The sequence below is a fragment of the Ascidiella aspersa genome, chromosome 2, assembly GCF_963924565.1.
Source record: "Ascidiella aspersa chromosome 2, kaAscAspe10.2, whole genome shotgun sequence".
NCBI classification, from domain to species: Eukaryota; Metazoa; Chordata; class Ascidiacea; order Phlebobranchia; family Ascidiidae; genus Ascidiella; species Ascidiella aspersa.
The window spans coordinates 15703833-15723638 of NC_139448.1; the positions used below are offsets into that span (position 1 = coordinate 15703833).

General features: G+C 36.1%; 3 protein-coding genes across 3 annotated transcripts; 2 read left to right on the forward strand and 1 right to left on the reverse strand.

The window, feature by feature from the left end:
- The first annotated feature begins 2537 nt into the window (after positions 1 to 2537).
- On the forward strand, positions 2538 to 4379 carry LOC146163950 (uncharacterized). The gene is made up of 5 exons (XM_083383152.1): positions 2538 to 2741; positions 3303 to 3365; positions 3443 to 3554; positions 3738 to 3830; positions 4054 to 4379. The coding sequence occupies exons 1-5, from the start codon at positions 2595 to 2597 to the stop codon at positions 4113 to 4115; spliced, it is 477 nt and encodes a 158-aa protein (XP_083239278.1). The 5' UTR covers positions 2538 to 2594; the 3' UTR covers positions 4116 to 4379.
- LOC146163951 (spermatogenesis-associated protein 17-like) lies at positions 4113 to 6001 on the reverse strand. Its single transcript, XM_083383136.1, has 2 exons — positions 5766 to 6001; positions 4113 to 5217 (listed from the first exon to the last, which is right to left on the reverse strand). The coding sequence occupies exons 1-2, from the start codon at positions 5921 to 5923 to the stop codon at positions 4293 to 4295; spliced, it is 1083 nt and encodes a 360-aa protein (XP_083239262.1). The 5' UTR covers positions 5924 to 6001; the 3' UTR covers positions 4113 to 4292.
- Positions 6002 to 7855: 1854 nt separating this feature from the next.
- On the forward strand, positions 7856 to 19538 carry LOC146163952 (carboxypeptidase D-like). Its single transcript, XM_083383129.1, has 14 exons — positions 7856 to 9722; positions 9938 to 10055; positions 10150 to 10267; positions 11579 to 11721; positions 12455 to 12624; positions 12845 to 12963; positions 13228 to 13582; positions 14220 to 14400; positions 14573 to 14722; positions 15083 to 15265; positions 15702 to 15865; positions 16673 to 16896; positions 17576 to 17666; positions 18574 to 19538. Exons 1-14 carry the CDS (start codon positions 9061 to 9063, stop codon positions 18722 to 18724), a joined length of 2829 nt encoding a protein of 942 aa, XP_083239255.1. The 5' UTR covers positions 7856 to 9060; the 3' UTR covers positions 18725 to 19538.
- The last annotated feature ends 268 nt before the right edge of the window (positions 19539 to 19806 follow it).

A 19806-nucleotide genomic window follows, 5' to 3' on the forward strand; every position in this document is an offset into this window, starting at 1 on the left:
ATGGTCCTCGACAAAATGTCCTCGTCATGTGACAGGAGTAATTTGTTGCCGGCAGAACTGCAACATGGAATATTCCTGAATAGAGGCCGAGAGGTGTCAATGGGGTGCCTGCCTGGGCAGCAAAGAGAACCCTGGCGGCGCCAAAGTATCGAGCGAATATATCATCTGTGATATATTGATTTCCTGTCACAATGCATAATTAATAGCAGATCGTCAATCGCTTGTCAGCAGATCATCGACGATGCGCTGGCGTCGCATCACCAAATAGTATTACATCCGCGTTGGCGCCCATCAATATTGATTATACCGGCGGGACTTCTCGGTTTAACCCCCGCGGAGTTTTAGGGAACCGTTTCCCGGGAACTAGAACGACTGAACAGAATGCTCGTCGTGAGGATCTCTACCTAGACGCTTTTTGTGATTTCAATTTAAGAAAAAACAATAGATTATTTTCAGATTTTGTAAAAGCTTTTGATTTGTCGTCTAACCCCAGATTTTGCGGTCAAACGATTTGCTGTCAGTAAACTAAATAAAATCCATAACGTTTTTAGAATAAAATTATGACTACATTTTATATTCCATTTTTAAATTGTATATGGTTGTATACAACAGGATTTTGTCTGTGAAAAAAGTTTATTAGACAAAAAGTTTTTATTTCCTATTTCCAACATTTAAGTGAGAACCCTCACAATATTTTTTATTGTCATCATTGTTAAAAAAAACGAATGCGCAATTATATCGGCGATGAAATAGAATCTTAATCCGTCGTTTAAGACTAAAGCCTCTCGAAATAAGTCGTAAGTTGCCTAAATAATACGTCACCGAGGAGGCGATTTGGCACGGCCGTTTTGCTATCGGTCTTTCTGGCGTTATGGTTAAGGCGCCAGTCGTCGCCGTGTAAGCACCGGACTATTTTTTCTAGAGGGTTAGGGGCGGGAAATATGGTTTGTGTGGTTGAAAGTTGGATTAGGGATTGAATTATTTTGAAGTTGGTTATGAAGTTGAGGGTGTTGTCCATATTGTGTTTAAACATTATATGATGATAGTGCGTAAGCTCAGTAACGGAAGCTGCCAGCATCGCAATAACTTAAGCTCGAAAACGTGACGCCACTAAAATCTCAGTTTTTAAATAACTTGATTTTGCTAAAGTTTTTCCAGCAAACTGACTTGGCTTGACTTAAGGCAACATTACAAACTACTTGAAAACCTATAAGCGATTTTGGCAAACGACTTTGGAATTGAAATTAAAAATTCAGTGCTTTAATTATGTACACCTTAGTGAAAATTTATTAAATACACTTTAGTGAAATTTTTTTATTTTGACAATTAGCCTTCTAAGTGTATATCTTAACTTGCTGTTTGTGATATTTGCAATGCAAATTATTGCTCAGAATTGAACGTGTTGCTATATTGTAAGTAACTAACCTTTGACTGTTATTTACAATAACTTGTTTACAACAGTGTCAGGTAGAAATATATTCACGACTTCTTTTCTATGTAGATTTCTGTTGAAAACGCTGATTGAAAATTTAGGTTTGCTATCTGCTATAATTTAATAATATTTTAGTCGGTAAAAATGAGACAGTTATAAACAGGCAAAGGAAGAATTTCTTTGGTTAGCGGAAATGACTTTCGTTCAGCGATAATAGTCATTTCTAGCAGTAATTCTAATTAACTATTAAAGGGATCAAAAATTTTAAGTCTCCACCATTATTTTTTTTGTCATATATGCCGCACAATATGTCCTAAACTTTAACGCTGAGTGCCTAAAAAGAAATTAAAAGGTATTTTTGCCGACATGATGACTGTAATCTGCAGGCATATGCACTTTAATTCCCGATGCGGATGACTTACTTGATTGAAAGGCATAACGCGTGGTGTTTGACCCAACACAAAACAGAGCAAACCTTCTACATGATACAAGTATGAAAAATTGATCTCATTAAAATTTAATCACCATATCATCGGCGGCCGTATAAAGCTTCCAGCCTAAAAAAGTTGGCATATAAGACCTGACAGCGATGCAAACTTCTATTCGACATTACCCCTTTGCAGGGAAAGGAAAGCGGTAATGGCTTTAGCTTGCCCTAAAACTGAGACTTTTAAGTGGTACACTGAGCGTTGACTAATGATTATACGCGAAACAGTTGTGTTATTTGTTTTCGTTATAAATCTATGCGAAAGTAAGAAACGTAATGTGGCAAAAATCATGACCAGATAAGTTGGCCTAAGTGTTTTTAATGGCGATTGTGAACCATAAATGTTAAATGTTTCGATTTTTTCTTCTGAAGATGTATTTTTTTCCAAAGACTTTTTTAATTTTGTAAATGGGCTAGGCTAATATTTTATAATCCAACAGATTACCGCACTCAAGCACAAACATTCCAATTTATCAGAGAGTTAAATGTTGACAGGTTAAGCAGATTGGTTTGTGAATTGGAGATAAGGGGCTCGTTCGACGTTGTGTTACCACGGACTAATTTGAACTACTTGGAATAGCGCAGTAAGAGGAACATTATTGTTATTCCAACAGAAATTGGAACAGGTCCATAGCATCCTGCAACGAGGTGTTGTTTCAAGTTTTAATAGGAAACATGAATATAAATATTTTAACGTTTGTTGTCCTCGTGGCCGTAATTTGTACGGGGAGAGCTGAAATAAAAGACGACTTTCAGATGAATGACAACTATGAAAAACTGAGAAAGTCTGTTTGTTCGCAATTTAAACATATGCAACAACAGGTATGAAAAAAAATTATTGTTGAACGAATTTCAAGTTTATCTGTAGAAACTGATTGACACCTTTAATTGTGTTAAACGTGAAACTATGTAGTGGTTTTACATTACTCACTGATAGTAATATTGTTTATAGTTGCAACAGTTTTGGCTTGGACAGTGCATCTCCTGGCAAACAAAAAATAAAAAAATTCAAATCACATCTATCTTAAATTGTAGTTATTAGTTCTATGAAGTTTGTTTTTAGTAAAATGACATAATACAGAGAGTGGTCTAGTCATTTTCACTATTTGTTCTCCGTTGCCTTTAATAGAACTTTTAAAATCATGCAATGCTGTTGATAACATAAGTGAAAAGTAGCATAATGGCGTATCGCTCTACGTCTACAGCCATTTATTTCCAATGAATGACTCATCACTTTTGCGCCGCAAAAAATTGCGGCTGTAGTCACCCTGCGTTTCACCGTTCTGGGCTGAAATTGAACTGAACCAGATATTTCAAAGGTCCCGAACTGATTTATAATTCATACAAAATCTTCCAAAGTAATTTTCTGGTGCTTGTATCCAGGCTTTCCAGGAGTCGCAGCAAGCGGAAGCCCTAAGCGACGAAGAGCCTGAAGAAGTCGAACGAGTATGTTTGAAATATAATTTCTTTCTGATTAACAAACCAATACATAAACCTTCATATTTGATTGTCTTTTTAAACAGAGAATGCAGCAATTCTACGGTTTGATGGGAAGATCTGTTAGAGGAAGGCCGAACAGCAAATACTTTAGTGGACTAATGGGCAAGCGCTCTATTCCTGACTATGATATGGAAGGTCTTACAAATTAACCTTGTCGTTTTTGATTTAATGAAAATTATGCCTAAATGTTTTATGGTTATGTCCAAAGGTCAATTATTTTGTTTTTCTGGATAAGAATCATTTTTTAAATATTACGCATACAAAACAACTTAGTCTTTTTTTAAGTACAATGCTTTACATGGTGTTCTTATTTTACAGGACTAGAACGTGAGAACAGAAACCCAAAGTTCTTCGGACTGATGGGCAAACGTGTCTTAAATTCCAACCAAAACGAGGAAGTCCAAGCTACGGGTAGGAACCTAACGCCTCTAATAAAGCGCAATCACGTTACTTGATCTCGATACTTTTAGTCCTATCGAGCTTAACACATCTTTACATGTTACACCTTGCTGTAAATTAATATCCTAAACTAATTTATATGTTTACCCATCTCCGCATGCCATGGAGAGAGTCGACATGTGATTCATGTCCAATCGCTACTTTATACAAATTTAAAATAAGCTATCTATTTTAGATTACGTCGTACAAAAGATACTCCAAAACCTGATCACGACCAGCTGCAACGACTTTCAATGAATTTCGTATTTGTTTTTACTCGCACTATTTTGTACAAAATTATCGCTTTTTCGCTGTTGTGTGTATAAAACAAACTAGTATAACATGAACAAACAAAAAACAAACTTTAACGTAACGTGATAAGATTGTGTGCCAAAGTCAAGAAAAATAAAACCACCTAATAGTAAAATTTCGCCACTACTGCAGCAGAACGGACCCTTTGGAGTAAGTCTGTCCGAATTGGTCAAAAAGCGGTATCGGCGACACAACGGTCTGCAGTCTACCTTCCACCAAGTGTTGTTGCGTGTTTTCCTCACGGAAAAACTGACTGCCGTAGGGCAGGTGTCCGTATTTAGAAGTGGTGTGAAGTAGGGCCTGGTATTGTACCTTTCGTTTCGTGAAAGGCACGAAGGGTATGTCGTGAAGTCGGCCAGTCCACTCTTCCTTTTTCATCTCCTCCCTGGCGACATCCAGCGAGTTAAAATCGGTTGCGACGCGCAAGGATGGATTAAGTGCCTTGTACCTTTGAGCTCGCACATCCTTGGCGGGCTTAAACGGGCCTTGGATATTTTTGTCAGTCAGCGGTGGAAGTGAGTCAGGTGGACGTGGTTTGACCGGAACCGATTCAGAGTCGACCACGTTTGACGTGAATGCACCAGGAGCAGACGCAGCTTTTTTGTGCGATAACGGCTTGGCAACTCTCAGTCGGTACTCCATCTCGTGCGGCCGCGATCTGAACGGCGAATTGTAAATTCCGGAAATCTGGTGCGTGCTTAAAAGGTAGTGGTTTTTCCTGGCTTCCCTCTGCAACCGCTCCTCCATCAACATTTGGTTTCTTTTTCTCGCCTCTTGCATTTGTTGTTCATGGAATTCCTTCAGGTCGCTTCTAACGATGTGATTTTTAATTGCCAGGCCTTCTAGGTAACGTTTCCGAGCGTAGTAGTTGTGCACATGCTTGCGAATGTAGAATCCACGCCAGCGCTTTTGTATACGAACTGCCATGGCATTGTACAAGTTCATTCTCATGATCATCACCAGGTTTTTAACCCGTATTCGAAAGTATGCCCTACCCATGTAACCACGCCAGCATCTTTGAATTTCAATGGCACATTTGTTTAAGTGCCTGGAAAAGAAAAAGGCTGTTTGATACTTTTATTTAACAGGTATTGTTAACTTTTTATTTAAAGGGTATTGTTAACCAGTTTCTTGCAAACATTTTATGAAGTTAGAAGTACAATGATGTATGGCACATATGAAGGGTTGGTTACAAGTGTATATTTAGTTACGAGTAGGAATCTTGATACTTTATATTTCGTTCTGATACCTATGACCAAAATTATGGGTCAAAAGTTTGGCTATGTGATCCAATGCCAAATCACTGCATTACTATGGAAAAAAACAATATTAATAAAGGTAAAACTTGCAAAGAGAATGTTTTGCAGGTTTGAGAAAAAAATAACTCAGGCGCAAAGAAAAAAAACTTTGCTTTGATTATTATTACATAACATTGTGTACAAAATTACTTTTTAAAGTGGAAAAAAATCTGAGGTTAATCGCAAACCATGACTGAAATGAACAATTAATTTGATGATCAATTAATTTAATATTTGGTTTGGGCTCTAAATCAAATTGTCAGATCCCAATTATTAGCAACAAGTAAGAAATACTTACCTTATGTAGTGTCTCACTCTAAGCGCCCTGAACCAACTTTGTATTTGAACTGCTGCCTCATATTCTCTTTCCCGGTTAATCTCTGCAGATCTTTGTCTTGTGTATGACTCTTCTACCAGACTTCTGGTTGAATTTTGAAGCCGAATAAAGGTAGCCATTACCAAATATTATTTTGTGACTATTGCACATACATAGTTAATAACCTAACGTAACTGTAATTTGACAGCATATTAAGTGTACAAACATAACATTGGGTTAGATGCTTGAGTACATAAACAACAACATCACCCCATAACACAAAAGGTTCAACATGATTAAAATTTATACAGATAATATTTGTTGGTTTAATTGTATATAAATAATTTAGTGCAATACTAAGTGGGTATTTCTTTCAGGCTCATACTAACAATTTTACCAAAAGACACTTACTGCAAAAATGTTATATATGATTTTGTTGGCGGTCTATAAATACTGTTAAGCTACCGGTACCATAACATTATTTAAAACTATATTGATATTGGTACGAAAGTAATTCACGCCACATGTTAAAATAACCTAACATATTTTGATTTTTTTATGAAATTTTGACATATTTTTGTCATATTAAGTCAGTTTAAGAAATTCGCAGAACATTAAACGCTTGTTGGACTAATCCAGTAACGCGTAATATTACCTGGTTTTCGTTTCTATGGAAATAAATCGTCAACCATATCATTCATAGAAATTTAATTTTATTGGAAAGTTAGTTAAAAGTTTGCAAATTCGACTAAAATTTTGTTTGGCTATGCTAAAAGTGAACGTTTTTTGACATGTTCGGATATATTTTAGTCACATTAACTGATGATGATACAAGTGCGTATCGAAACGTCTTTGTCAAGAAAATGTCGAAAGACATTTGACATTTATTTAACTATCAAGCTACATTCCAGATTCGTGCATGGTGTGATTTAATTGACTGCTTTAAAATTATACCTTTTGTATGTGTTTTTTAAGTTTTTTGTAAACCTTAACTGATAAAGCAAAGAAAAAGAAATCCCTGTGGTGATTAGCGTTTAATTTAAGTTGACCACCACCACCGTGGTTTATATTGTAACGCGAGTCATCAGAAGGAATTAGTTTAATATGGCAGGCCAATGTTGCCAGGACAGATCCAGGGTTTCATTTTGGGAGGGGTCGCATAAAAATCCTTGCATAGGGCGTCACCAGTTAAGACATAACGTGACGTCATAGTTCAAACAAACAAATGTTCAAAAAATCTTACGAAGCGTCGAGTGATCAAATAAACTGGTGTTCAATTGTTTAGTTATGAAGCTAAAGATTATCGCGCAGACAAAAATCCGTCTATTTTATTGGTTTCAATTGACAAATCGTTGACATTAAGAAGTATACCGGTACTTGCATTAGTCGAAAGAAAATATCAGCACTATATTATCTTCACACCCGAATGTCTGCACTGAACTCATATAAAAAGTTGTGCAAAATAGCATGCATTACGTTTTGACTTGTTTTAGAGTGTGATTGGTGTTACTTATTATACACTAGCAAAATTGCAAGCCCCCTATTTTTACCTAGAAATAGGAATTGCGTCACAATAGAACAAATGTAAACAAGGCTGATCAGCTGGGAAAAGCTCACAAAGGTAACAACAATGTTAAGCGACGTTTTAATTATGAACGTATTACTCTTTCAAAAAAGCGAATATTGTAGGTTTTATTATTTTTTTAGGCATTGAACTTCCAATTCGTGTTTTGTAAAGTCATGTACGCGAGCGCAGTTTTCAAAGCTCGTTACCTGAACTGAGCGAAGTCTTTCCGCTTATTTATGTTGTGTGGTTCATTAGACAAAGGTTAGCCATTACACAATATTGAATTAAATGTGCTTATTGACACAATTACTATGTTCTATTAAGTTTATTTATATGTTCTATTAAGTTTATTTATATTTATAAGTTTACTGAAAAGTTATCCTTATAGTTCAAGTTCTTAAACTGTGCTTTGCGTTGTGCTGCTTCGATTTTTTATTGTGGTTGCACAACGATTTTTGTTTTCCATTTGCATTTAATTAAGGTTATAAATAAATTGCTTTCAAAACTAATTATTTTTATTAGAGATCGACCAATCTTATTTTTTCAGACGATTTCTGATTTTATTTATTTTTGCCGACCAATTCCTGATACCTATTGTTTTTATGTATATACCTTGAATTTAAGGTAATTGCAAAAAATCTAAATAACACTCCAGTTTATCTACTTATTTTTATTAAACTATTTTGCATATTAACTTGGAATTATGCTAAACCAAATAAAATTGTGCAAAAAATAGGAAATTTGTGTAATTTAGGAAAAACGGCGCTGGTCTAGAATCCTACCACTTTTATTATAACACTATGAAACAAGTTGTCAAAGGTGAAGTTGCAAGGAAAGCATGAATATTTAGGAATAAATATAATAATAATACTTGAAATCCTTAGTTGATATTTTTGTCATTTCAAAAAGTCAAATAACTATAAATTGCCGAAGAAACAAAGACGCTGGTTATATTATTGTCAAGAGAAAAAAGAAAGCAAATACTGTTCAATACATTTGTCCAAATCAGAAATAAACAACTGTATAATGCAAAAACGAAGCTGAGCCTAATGCGATAAATTTGGACACTGGACAGGGTGGATAATTCTGGAAGCTCGCGTATACATAACACAGTTAAAATGTCATTGAATATGACTAACAAAAAAAACTTTTTAATAACATTTTAACATAACGTCAATTATAAAAAAGCTGATAATAGTTTTTTTAATTTTGTAAACGATTTATGTGCATTTTTAATTGTTTTTGACTTGAAATAATTTTGACAAACTTTTACCTAACGTGTAATTATTTATCTCATAACATCTAAATCTAAACAAACCGATTTTCGGTTTATAAAGTTGTCTTAGTTTATTCTTTAAGTCGGCAAAAAAGTGTTGCCATGTTTAACAAGTACAACGTAAGTCGCTATTATGCAACAAAACATGCAAGCTTTGACAGTACTTAATCCGGTCTGCCAAGTCCTTCATATGGCCATATCTGGCCCGCCGACCGGAGAAGTTGCCCGCCCCTGTTTTAATCCATCCTGCTCCCAAGCAGGTACACTCATGGCCTTTGGTGCACAAGGTCGCCTGATTATTCCTGTAGTGAACTTGCAAGATTTCATTTTAAACTTTTATATAATTGCTTTATGTTTTTCTATTTAGGATCCTCTTGAAATTGTTTTAACTGTGCCCCACTGATCTCAAAAGAAATCAAAATAAAAGAACTAAAATGAAGTCAAAAACAGTAAGCTGTGGCGTTTTAGCTGCAGTTGCATTGTTTGTCATGGTGCATGTTGCCATGACCACAACAAACTCTCCTCATATTATTGTAGTACAATCTGCGAATATATCAACACAACCTCCTGTACAGTTATCCTTTGATAAGTACCATAACTATGATGAACTTTCCAGTTTATTTAAATCGCTTTCTGCGCGAAATCCTAATTTAGCCCGCGTTGGATCAATTGGAAAGTCTGTAGATGGACGTGAACTACTTTACCTTGAAGTCACAAAAAATGTGAACGATCCTTCGCCAGGTAGACCAGCTGTCAAACTAGTTGGAAATATGCATGGCGATGAAACTATAGGCAGACAGCTTTTGATATATCTTCCAATATATTTGCTGAACAATTATGCTACTGACCAACGCTCAGCATCAGTAGTTGACAATGTGAGGTTATTTGTTATGCCTTCCATGAATCCAGATGGATTTGAAAACTCTGTTGAAGGAAATTGCCGCACACCCTGGACATCACTTAAGTCAAGGTCTAACAGCCACCAAAAGGATCTCAACAGAAACTTCCCCGACCAGTATGACCTTCCTGCCCAAAGACAAGCAAGAACTTATGAGCCAGAAACTGTTGCAATGATGAATTGGATTACCTCAAATAAGTATGAACTGACCGATTTCATTTATGTTGCCTTCGTGGATGTAAGGCTTCTTTTATGACTATTTGTTACAAATTTGTTTACAAACCTAATGATTATTTAAAACAATATTTTATGCAAAAACATACTAGGCAACACCTAAAATTTGTATAGCTGTTTTGTTAACATAAATATAACGACACTTAATTGTGTATTAACAGCCAATTTGTTTATTAAAGATTTGTTCTTTCTGCTAATTTCCATGCTGGAAGTGAAGTTGCCAGTTACCCTTATGACGATTCTAAGTTTCACAAATCAGGTTTTTACAGCCAAGCTCCTGATGATGCTTTCTTCAAGGTTTGTTCCTTTGCTTGTTTTCCTAGATAAGGTTAAATTTTTTATTTTTTTTAATTATGGCATGGTGTAACACGTTTTTATTATTTATTCACAGTTAATGGCCCATACATATGCCAATGCCCATGCAACAATGCACAACAATGATAAAAAATGCAACGAAGATCAGTTTTTGAACGGTATCACAAATGGAGCCAAGTGGTATGATGTTCCTGGTAGGTTATTTTTTTTTCTAACTTGAATTACTTAATATTTTTTTTGTTATGGGACCTTGATTTGACTCAAGTATTTTAAATTTGATTTATAAGAATTTGATCTGCAAAGTACATACAAAGCATGTTTTTGTTTTATTTGTCACTTTCAACAAGACAAAGAAGTTTCCTTAGAACAGTGGTTTGCAACCTGGGGGTCGCGACTCCCGGGTGGGTCGTTTGCCTTTTTTCTGGGGGTCGCGAAGACGACGATTAAATACCAATCACTATTACGAGAATGTCAATTAATTGCCCCCAAAAAAATACCTGTAGATATTAGTGAATGTTGTTTACAGTGAATGTTTAAACATCAGCAGCCAGGAAGAAAGTTTCTAGACTATTTTTTTAACAGTGTAGACTTACTATTGAGTTCCCAGTATCAATCATAGGTAGCCTACAGTGCTTTTCAACCTTTTCTGAAACAGTACACACTTTTACGTTTACTGAAGAACTTGTACACACACCAGCCCTTGCAATTGGTGCAACAACTAAGTGAAAACTCTAACCTGTAATCCAAGTTGCAATTACTTATATTGCGCTATGTTTATTCTCAAATTCAATAAAGACAGAAATCAGAAGCTAAACAAGTGTTTACTGTACTGCAAAAAAAACTGCTATCCATTGTCGCAACAAGGGCGTTGTGACAATAACTAGTTATTACATCACAATAACCATTTTATCAGAAAAATATTTGGGTATGATTTCACAAGTAGAGCCAGATCTTAGGTGTGTTCTGGCAACAACAGCGCCACGCTAGCACGCATAGACAAGCTTGTCGCCAAGATGCAACACTATAGCCATCTCACTGATACTGCCTTGTGCATGAATTTAATAAATGAGTATTTTTTGAACAGCGTGGTACCATAATTTTTGTTATTTTTAATAATATTTTTTTGTTCATTGCGCATACACAAATGTATTACATATGCAGGAATCTTATTTTTTGAGGGGGTCATTTGTTACATTGGGTTGTTAAAATGGGTCGCGGTATGAAAAAGGTTGAAAACCACTGCCTTAGAACAATAATGTTTAGTTTTTTTTACCCACAATAGGGAGTATTAAGGCAAAAAAGTTACTAAAGAAAAGAAATATAGATCTATTAAACTCTACTAAATGTTTATAGTGATACAGTAGCTTACATGAATATTACTTTAGGGTCTTACCTACTCACAAACTAAAAAAACATATATACAACATTAGTTCTAAAAATAATGCCAGTTTTACTCTTTATTGAGTTAATTGACTAAATTGTTTATGCTGGATAATTTCAAATAGGTGGCATGCAGGATTTCAACTATCTTCGGGGTGATTGCATGGAAATCACACTTGAGCTGACATGTTGTAAATATCCAAAAGCATCTGAGCTTGAACCAGAGTGGAACAAAAACAAGGAGGCATTGTTTCAATTTATTGAGCTAGTAAGTTAACACAGCTCAGGCATTTTTGGTTTTGTTTTCAATGCCCTCGAATTAGACTAAATGAAAGTGCAATTTATGGCACCGGTAACACAATTTAGGTCTATTAACAGTTATCCCAAACTCACCGATAAGTATCATGGTGAAGTACCATCTGCTTAAGTGTTTGTGCGCACCTGCAAAATAGAAACCAAGTATGAAACTAGTGTTAACTCAGACCTGGTAAATATATATATTTTTTCGCCTATATTTGCAAGTTATAATATTGCACTGAAAAAAATTGCCCTAATAGATAGCTGAAACTTTGGTTCTTTAATAAAATTTTGCCATATGAACAATGTTATGATTGATACTCTTAATGCAGGTTAAGCTTAGGCTGATAAGAATTTTGTGTTTGAAGAATAAGCTTGTGTAGTAAAGTATGTGTAAACGCATCAACTGAGCCTGAAATTCAGTTGTAAATGTTAAAATGTGCTGCAACGTTAAGTCCCTCAATCCTTAGGAAAACAACATAATAATCCAAACATGTGCTTTCAAAGACCACCCACAATTTTCTTGTTTAAAAACTTTTTATGTGATTAACATAAAAATGTGACCCTTGAATTTGTAGCGTTGTTAAGGTTACTAAATCTCTACTCATTTTTTAACTGAAATTGAATAGCGACGCCAACACTTTACTATTCGGTACTTCTTAACCTGTACTCTAAGAAAGGTAATGCTTCTTTATAATTTTAAGGTAAACCGGGGTGCAAGGGGTATTGTGGTTGATGGCCAGACTAATAAACCCCTTGTTGGAGTCACTGTTACAACTAAAAGCATTGTTAAGGAAGTACACACAGACCAGTATGGCGCATACTGGAGAATGCTGGTTCCAGGGACTTACACTTTGACTTTCAGTAAAGAAGGGTATGTTGCTTTACTATTCTGTATTAACATAAAAGAAGTTTTACCTAATTTGAATTGATTTGTTCGGTTAATTGTGTTTTAGCACAAATGTTAGTTAAAATTAAAAAGGTACATTTTTTAACCTTTATGTTATTTTAAAAACCTTACTGAAACTGTATTGTTCTAATTGTTAGTTTCTTGTGATAGACATGTTTGTATATAAAGTTTGTTTTTTGTCTAGATACCGCACATCACACCCTGTCAATGTGATGATATCTGATGGTAGATTTACAGTACATGATGTCACCCTGTTTCCTCTTGCTACTGAATCAATGGAAACGCAAGACAATGCTCCAATAGGTGTGTGCCCATTGTATGTTTCTATGTTCCTTCCTGCTACAATTATATTGATGTTTTTCGAAATGGTATTGCTATAGTAACAACGTTTCATGAGAAATACATATTTAAAATCTGTGGCATTTCGTTGAGCTATCTCTAATGGCACCAACATAAAAACATGCACCATTGCTTGAAATTCATAAGCCTTTACTTGATTAAATAACATATTTGTTTAAAAACGCCAGAAAAAGATATTCACAGATTGCAATTTATTTATTTCATCAGAGCCAGAAGACTTTAGACATCACCACTACAATGAAATGACCAAGTTCCTGCAAACCTACAGCAAACAGTACCCCAGCATCACTCACCTCTACAGCATTGGCAAGTCCGTGCAGGGTCGTGAACTTTGGGTCATGGAGATCTCTGACAACCCAGGAGTGCATGAGCTTGGAGAACCGGAGTTTAAATATGTTGCCAACATGCATGGCAATGAGGTTGTTGGCAAAGAACTCCTGCTCAACCTGGTTGAATACCTTTGCAAAAACTATAAAAGGGTTAGTTCGGTTAAGAGGCTAGTGGACGAAACCAGAATTCACCTGATGCCAACCATGAACCCTGATGGATATGAAATGTCAAGGTAGACCACTCTTTGATAGCTTAACTTTTGCATAAATTATGTAAAGATGGTATTTGAGATTAATATGAATAAGTGATATGCATCTATTTGTGATACAAGGCAAAACAATATCTTGGAAAACTTCATTTACTGCTGCGTTTTATACTCTATAATTTAAATTAACAGAAGAGGCTGTCTTTCTCTACCTACAGTGTAAGCCATTCATAAAATGTTGGCCCTATAACCTAAAAACACCTTAAGCGTTTATAATTTTATTTATTTTGCTTGGACAAAGTAATGATGTAATTTGGTATCAGATAGCGATACTTTATGTCTCCAATAATAGATATAAAAAAACAGAAGTGTTGGACATCTCTACTTAAAATATGACGCACTAATAACAAAATGCTGATTAGCTTAAAAACATGTATGGGTCTTTAGTTTTATTGCTTGTGCAACTGTTAACATTAACAGCACTCTATCTAAGTAACTGTGTACAAACACAGCACCGCTTGTAGGATATTTCTATGTTGGTAATTCACTCCATGAACGAATCAATAAACTCTTAATATTTTGAATTACAGAAATTCATTCTCACAGTAGTGAACATCTCCATATACTTTTTTCTGTTACTAATATTTTAAAATTGACTTTTTAGGGAAGGTGACCAGGCCGGAGTTGTTGGCCGAGCGAATGCGAACGGCAAAGACCTCAACCGCAACTTTCCCGACCAGTTTCACCCTTCTATTGCTGCCATTGAACCAGAAGTTGACGCCATCATGAAATGGATGAAAAGTGTCCCGTTTGTCCTTTCAGCCAACATGCATGGAGGAGCAATGGTAATTAGCCTACTTGGATTTAAAAATTTTAAATGTTTGTTTGGTAGTTTGACACATGCAGTAATTGTATGTATTACATACAATTTTTTAAATAGTTATTATCAACCTTATTAATGCTTTACACAAATGTTATATAGCCTAAAAAAATTATTTCGGGTTAATTCTTTTGTAGGTGGCAAACTATCCTTATGACGAAAATCCAACCAGGGCTGGACGGAAGAAAAGCATTTCTCCAGATGACCAGGTGTTCATTCAAGTTTCCAAAGCCTACTCAGAGCACCATGCTAAAATGGCAAATGGCAAGGGATGTTCTCATTTTAAGGTATATAGATAGATTATGTAACGCTGAAGTATATTCCAGCGCAAATTATCTTGAGGGTTTGGTTTAAAACATTCTTATGTAGTATAAAGTGTTGTAGGTGGTTGTATTTTTAAAGCAATCGTGGATATTGCAACATTAAACGTGCAGTATATTTTTATGAATGTAGATAGGCAATATACAGTATACAATGCACTGCCCATCTTATGATTCGTTGGGACGGACGTTTGTTGTGCAATGTGCATGTTGTGTTTTAGGAGTGATGAATCCTTAAAATTACATCGGTTAGCTGATTGCTTACAATTGTTTTATAGCAGTAGATAATTTGAATATTTACTCGGTTCAACATGATACATTTTACAGGATGGAATAACCAACGGTGCCGAGTGGTACGAGATAAGTGGCAGCATGCAGGACTGGAACTACGTCTACACCAACTCTTTCGAAGTCACCTTGGAGCTGGACTGCGTCAAGTATCCCGTGCACGACCAACTGCCTTCACTGTGGGCGGAGAACAAGGAAGCCTTATTTTCCTACATGGAGGAGGTATGAGTACCTGTGGGATTTCGCTGGATATTTACTGTGCGGTGAATCGTAAGTGCTAACCTATCACGAAGCTACAGTCAAACGCGTAACTTAGTGGTTCTTAAACTGTGTGTTGCGGTCCGCAAATCTGCTACGAAGTGTGCCACGATACTCCTTTAACTTTGGAAGATAACCTATTTGTATTACAAAAGCAAGCTCAACAAGTTTGGGAACCTTTGATATAACTTGCATTTTGTTTGATATAACTTGCATTATATTGTTTTGTTGTTAATGTCTGCCATTAATTTCCCACTTTATGCATCGCTTGACTCTTTGACAAACCCTATTAAATGAGTGGAAATATCCAGTTGTGAACACATTACCATTGATATAGCGTACTTTGTGTGGAAACCTACGACATTGTTAGCAGCGAAACGACCGTTAGATCTTTACACAGGTTCACAAGGGCATCTACGGTTTCGTTCACGACAGCAGAGGCAGTTTGGTAGGAGGAGGCCTCATAAAAGTCGAAGGCATTAATCATGACATCACTGTGGCTGAGCAAGGGGACTACTGGCGTCTGCTTGTACCAGGAGTTTACACCGTCACAGCTAGCAAAAAGTGGGTATTGTTTTTCTTTATTTATACCGAAGCGCCGCACGCCTGGAATCTGTGGTCTTCTTTGAATATTCTTTTTAAAACGACCTTCTTTGTTAGTCAAAAAATCCGATGTTTGTGTCCAAAAATAGACAATAAGAGAAAGTTCTGTTAGGATTTTCCCTATTTAAATGTTAAGTAATCTTATTATGAAAAATCTTGATCTTATTATGAAAAATCTTGAGCAATTTCAATACAAGACTGGACGACCTTGACAATAAATTGGTTCAGTATCTCATTGTCCTTATAATGGTTCGATTATTTTATAATTTATACGACTAATGTCGTTGTGGGCAATAATGTAAGACGTGAAATATTTTTAAAAACATTTTACAGCCGAACAAATACGCAGAATTATTTCTACAAATCGCTTTGTTATATCATTAATTTAAATAAAACTCTTTCCGATAACAACTGATTAAATCTTTTCAAAGATAATACAACAAACGCGGTATTTAAACTTGGTAAACGCCTAAGGGAGAAACCGCTCGATTAAAGGTCGTTTTAAGTTTCTTTGTCTTTTTTTTTTTTATTTTTTGACACTTCGTTTAACGACGAGTTTAACATTGCAATTAAAAATTAGAAGAGTGTACTTTCAGCATAAAAGTTGTGTTATTACTACAAGTAAGTCCCCAGACGCGCAAAACTAACAGGTGAAACGAAAAGAAACCTGAGGTAACTTTCCAATTGTCTGCGTCACCTTCATTCGCAATCACTACCACCCCGATTTGCACGTGAAAGCAGGGCGCTAACCATCTCTCCATCCTTCAGTGGCCGTCAACACACGCGCACAGTCGAAGTGGGGAGCGGTCTCGCCGTCATGCTCAACTTCACGTTGCCTGGCAACTCGGCGGACACAAAAGATCTCGTAACGGGGGCCATCAACGAACCTCATGTCGCCGAGATACCAGGGTCGGCCACGAATGATCCTATTGGAACAATGGAGGACGAAACCATCTTGGGATACTCGCGGGCACTTGTGATTACAGTAACAGGTACAGTTATGTTCGTTGCTCACTTTAAAACGGCTTTACTAAGGTTTTTGATATACGACCCCACAGAGTCTGTATATTAAATTTAGGTTTTCGAATTGTTAGTTCTTTAATATAAATAAAAAAGGCAGTGCCGTGCTTTAAGTTGTGATTATATTTAGGTGTCCGTAAAAACCGCACATTACTTTACACCTTTAAAAAAGTTTGCGGTTTTAAAATTACGAATCTTGGGTAATCGCTATCGCCATGTTAGTGGTAATTTTACTTTATTTGTTGGAAATGCAATTATGCTCGGTTTTTTAATGTCGCCTAGAGTAGTACCTGAAATACATAGTATGGGTAAATTTTACTCTGATAAACATCAGCATAAACTGTGTTTAAGCGACGACAGGGAGCGGTTGGGTGCCTCGCAGAAGTCCGGTCTTGTTTTACGAAAATTTCTTACATATCACAATGCCCTAGACCAAACCGAAATGCCGAAGCTAAACGTTTCAATGATTCATAGTCACTCTCTCGTATTTTTCTGTATACAAGAGCGATTTGACTTTTGCTGTGAGCAACTGCGATAATAACCCGTTATCTAAAAAAACGCGCGGAAAACGTTGTAGTAACTTTTCCGATAGTTAATAAAAATGTGTACATTTTTCATGATTGAATAGAGCTATGTTCAATTTCATTTCAGTGACGTCCATGATTGCAGCCGTATTTCTCGTATTCGTGATCAGAACAGTTTGTTGCAAAAGAACTTACGCCGACCCTAAAGGTTTTCACAGGTAAACATGACCTTAAAACCAAACTGTCCAGCTGAATTTAATTTTTTTGCCAAAGTTGGGGTAAATAAATGTTCAGTAGCGCTATACCCAAAGACAGTCGTTTTAACTTTCATAATATACAAGATGCGTGAAAAGGTTTAACAATGCATAATATTTAACAGAACAGACAAAATCGATAAAATAGTGCAAACCATTTCACCGAAAGTATTAATACTCAAACAGCACCCCTCCTACAAAGCTTGGATACCGCTGTAATTCGGCTTGCACTAAATCGAACCAATCTTTCTGAGAAATACGACAACAGCGTAGAGACGTTTGCAGAATTGTTTCTGAAACCTTTCCATATGGTGTTCAGTCATGATGCGAACAATTTGCGTATCAATGTGTAGTCACGGCACGATGTTATTATAGGTTAAGCGTGTTTGACATCTTCACTTTTATGTAATTCAGCATCCACAGCTTCATACACATACACGGTTTACCTGAATTCAGTTATACACAATTGCCGCACGCTGCAACGATTAACAGCTTACACATAAGTGTGTTTTCTACACTTATCTGAAGAAAAGTGACGCATCAGCGTTGTACAACTCGTTTATTTTTGTAAACTTTTGATTCGAACTATAGTCAATAGCCGGGAACGGCGGGTAGGAATAACTTTATACAAGTATGAGAGCAAAACGATTTTTATATAAAAATGTATAAATATCATTGAGATGGCATCCTAAAATTGCGTCGTAAATAGAACAAATAACCTTAAAAAACCTAGGTTATGCGACCTCGTTTGAAATCATAGACCTAAAACATTTAAAGAGATGAAACAAGAATTTGTTTTTCCCGGGACGCCGTCGCGGACCTTAATTAACACTGGCTATATTACATTCAAATGCAATCAACCCCTTTTTAGGCTTAGCACCAACGCTGAAAGTTTCTACGACCAAGTGCCCACCGACCTGGGCGGCAACACGATGGACGTTGTTTATCGGGACAACGACGATGTTACGTCTGATGATGATGATGAAGATGTCGTCTATAACACGCGACTCGTGAAGACCTGAGAGGGAATTGATATTTTCTTTAGCAATTATTCTAAAAAACTATGAAACAAACCTACCTTCTAGTGCTTATTAGGACAGGTTTGATTTTTCTTTTTTATAAACCAATCATGTGTTCTGCTTAGATCGTTTTACGTTTTTTATTCAGTACAGCTCCTGACATATCCTGAGATTCAAATAACATAGTGGCACTTCTATTTTTATAATTCAATTAGCGCCGCCACACCTAGTTTTGTAATGCTAGATAACGCTCAATGCAGTCAGGATTACGCTTTTCGACGTACTTCTAGTTTGAAGCGGGTAAACCAAATAGCCTCTTACAAATACGTGTACATCCGTACATCCACTTTTTGTATATCTTTTCGTTTCGTCCTTGACTTATCCGTACGTTATGATTAGGGCCAAATGGTGCTGTTTCGCGCCTGTCATTCGTTCTGTGTGGCCTGCAGACAAGTGAAAGCAGTCGTTTGTTTATACGCCAAAACATTCTTACCGCAGAGACTTGTTTTGGCTCGCTTATGTAATTGCACTTCGCTTTTTATTTGTAGTGGTTTAAAAAAACGTGTTTAACACCTGACCTGGTATTATTGTCGGCGTTTTATAATTGTCTTCTGTGAATATATTTGCGCTCTAAAATGACCCATAGGGGTTTTCGATTGGATCTCATACACCAGGTTTTACTTGTACTTGTTTATTTAGGTTATATTATATGCTTCCAGAGATTGATCGATCTTTCCTTCGATTTACCTTTTGCATTTGTCGTTACGTTAAGCTAAGCAGTGCAAATCTATTCGCTAATACACTTGGCAAGTACAGTTGATAATTGGTGACTGACTAACTTCAGAATAGCACTGCATCTTACTGAGACTACGGACTAGTTTCAAATTAGTATTTATACCGTTAATTTTTCCGCTCTTTATATTTAATAAAACTTTTCACGAGCATTTTCGTTTGCGAAGGCCGAGAAAATTTACGGAGATGACGACATTAAACCCTAACCTTAATAAACAAATTGTGCTTAGTCTTAACTCTGAAGGAATGGCCGCACTTAAAACAAAGGAATCGTATTTACCCAGTATGCTATA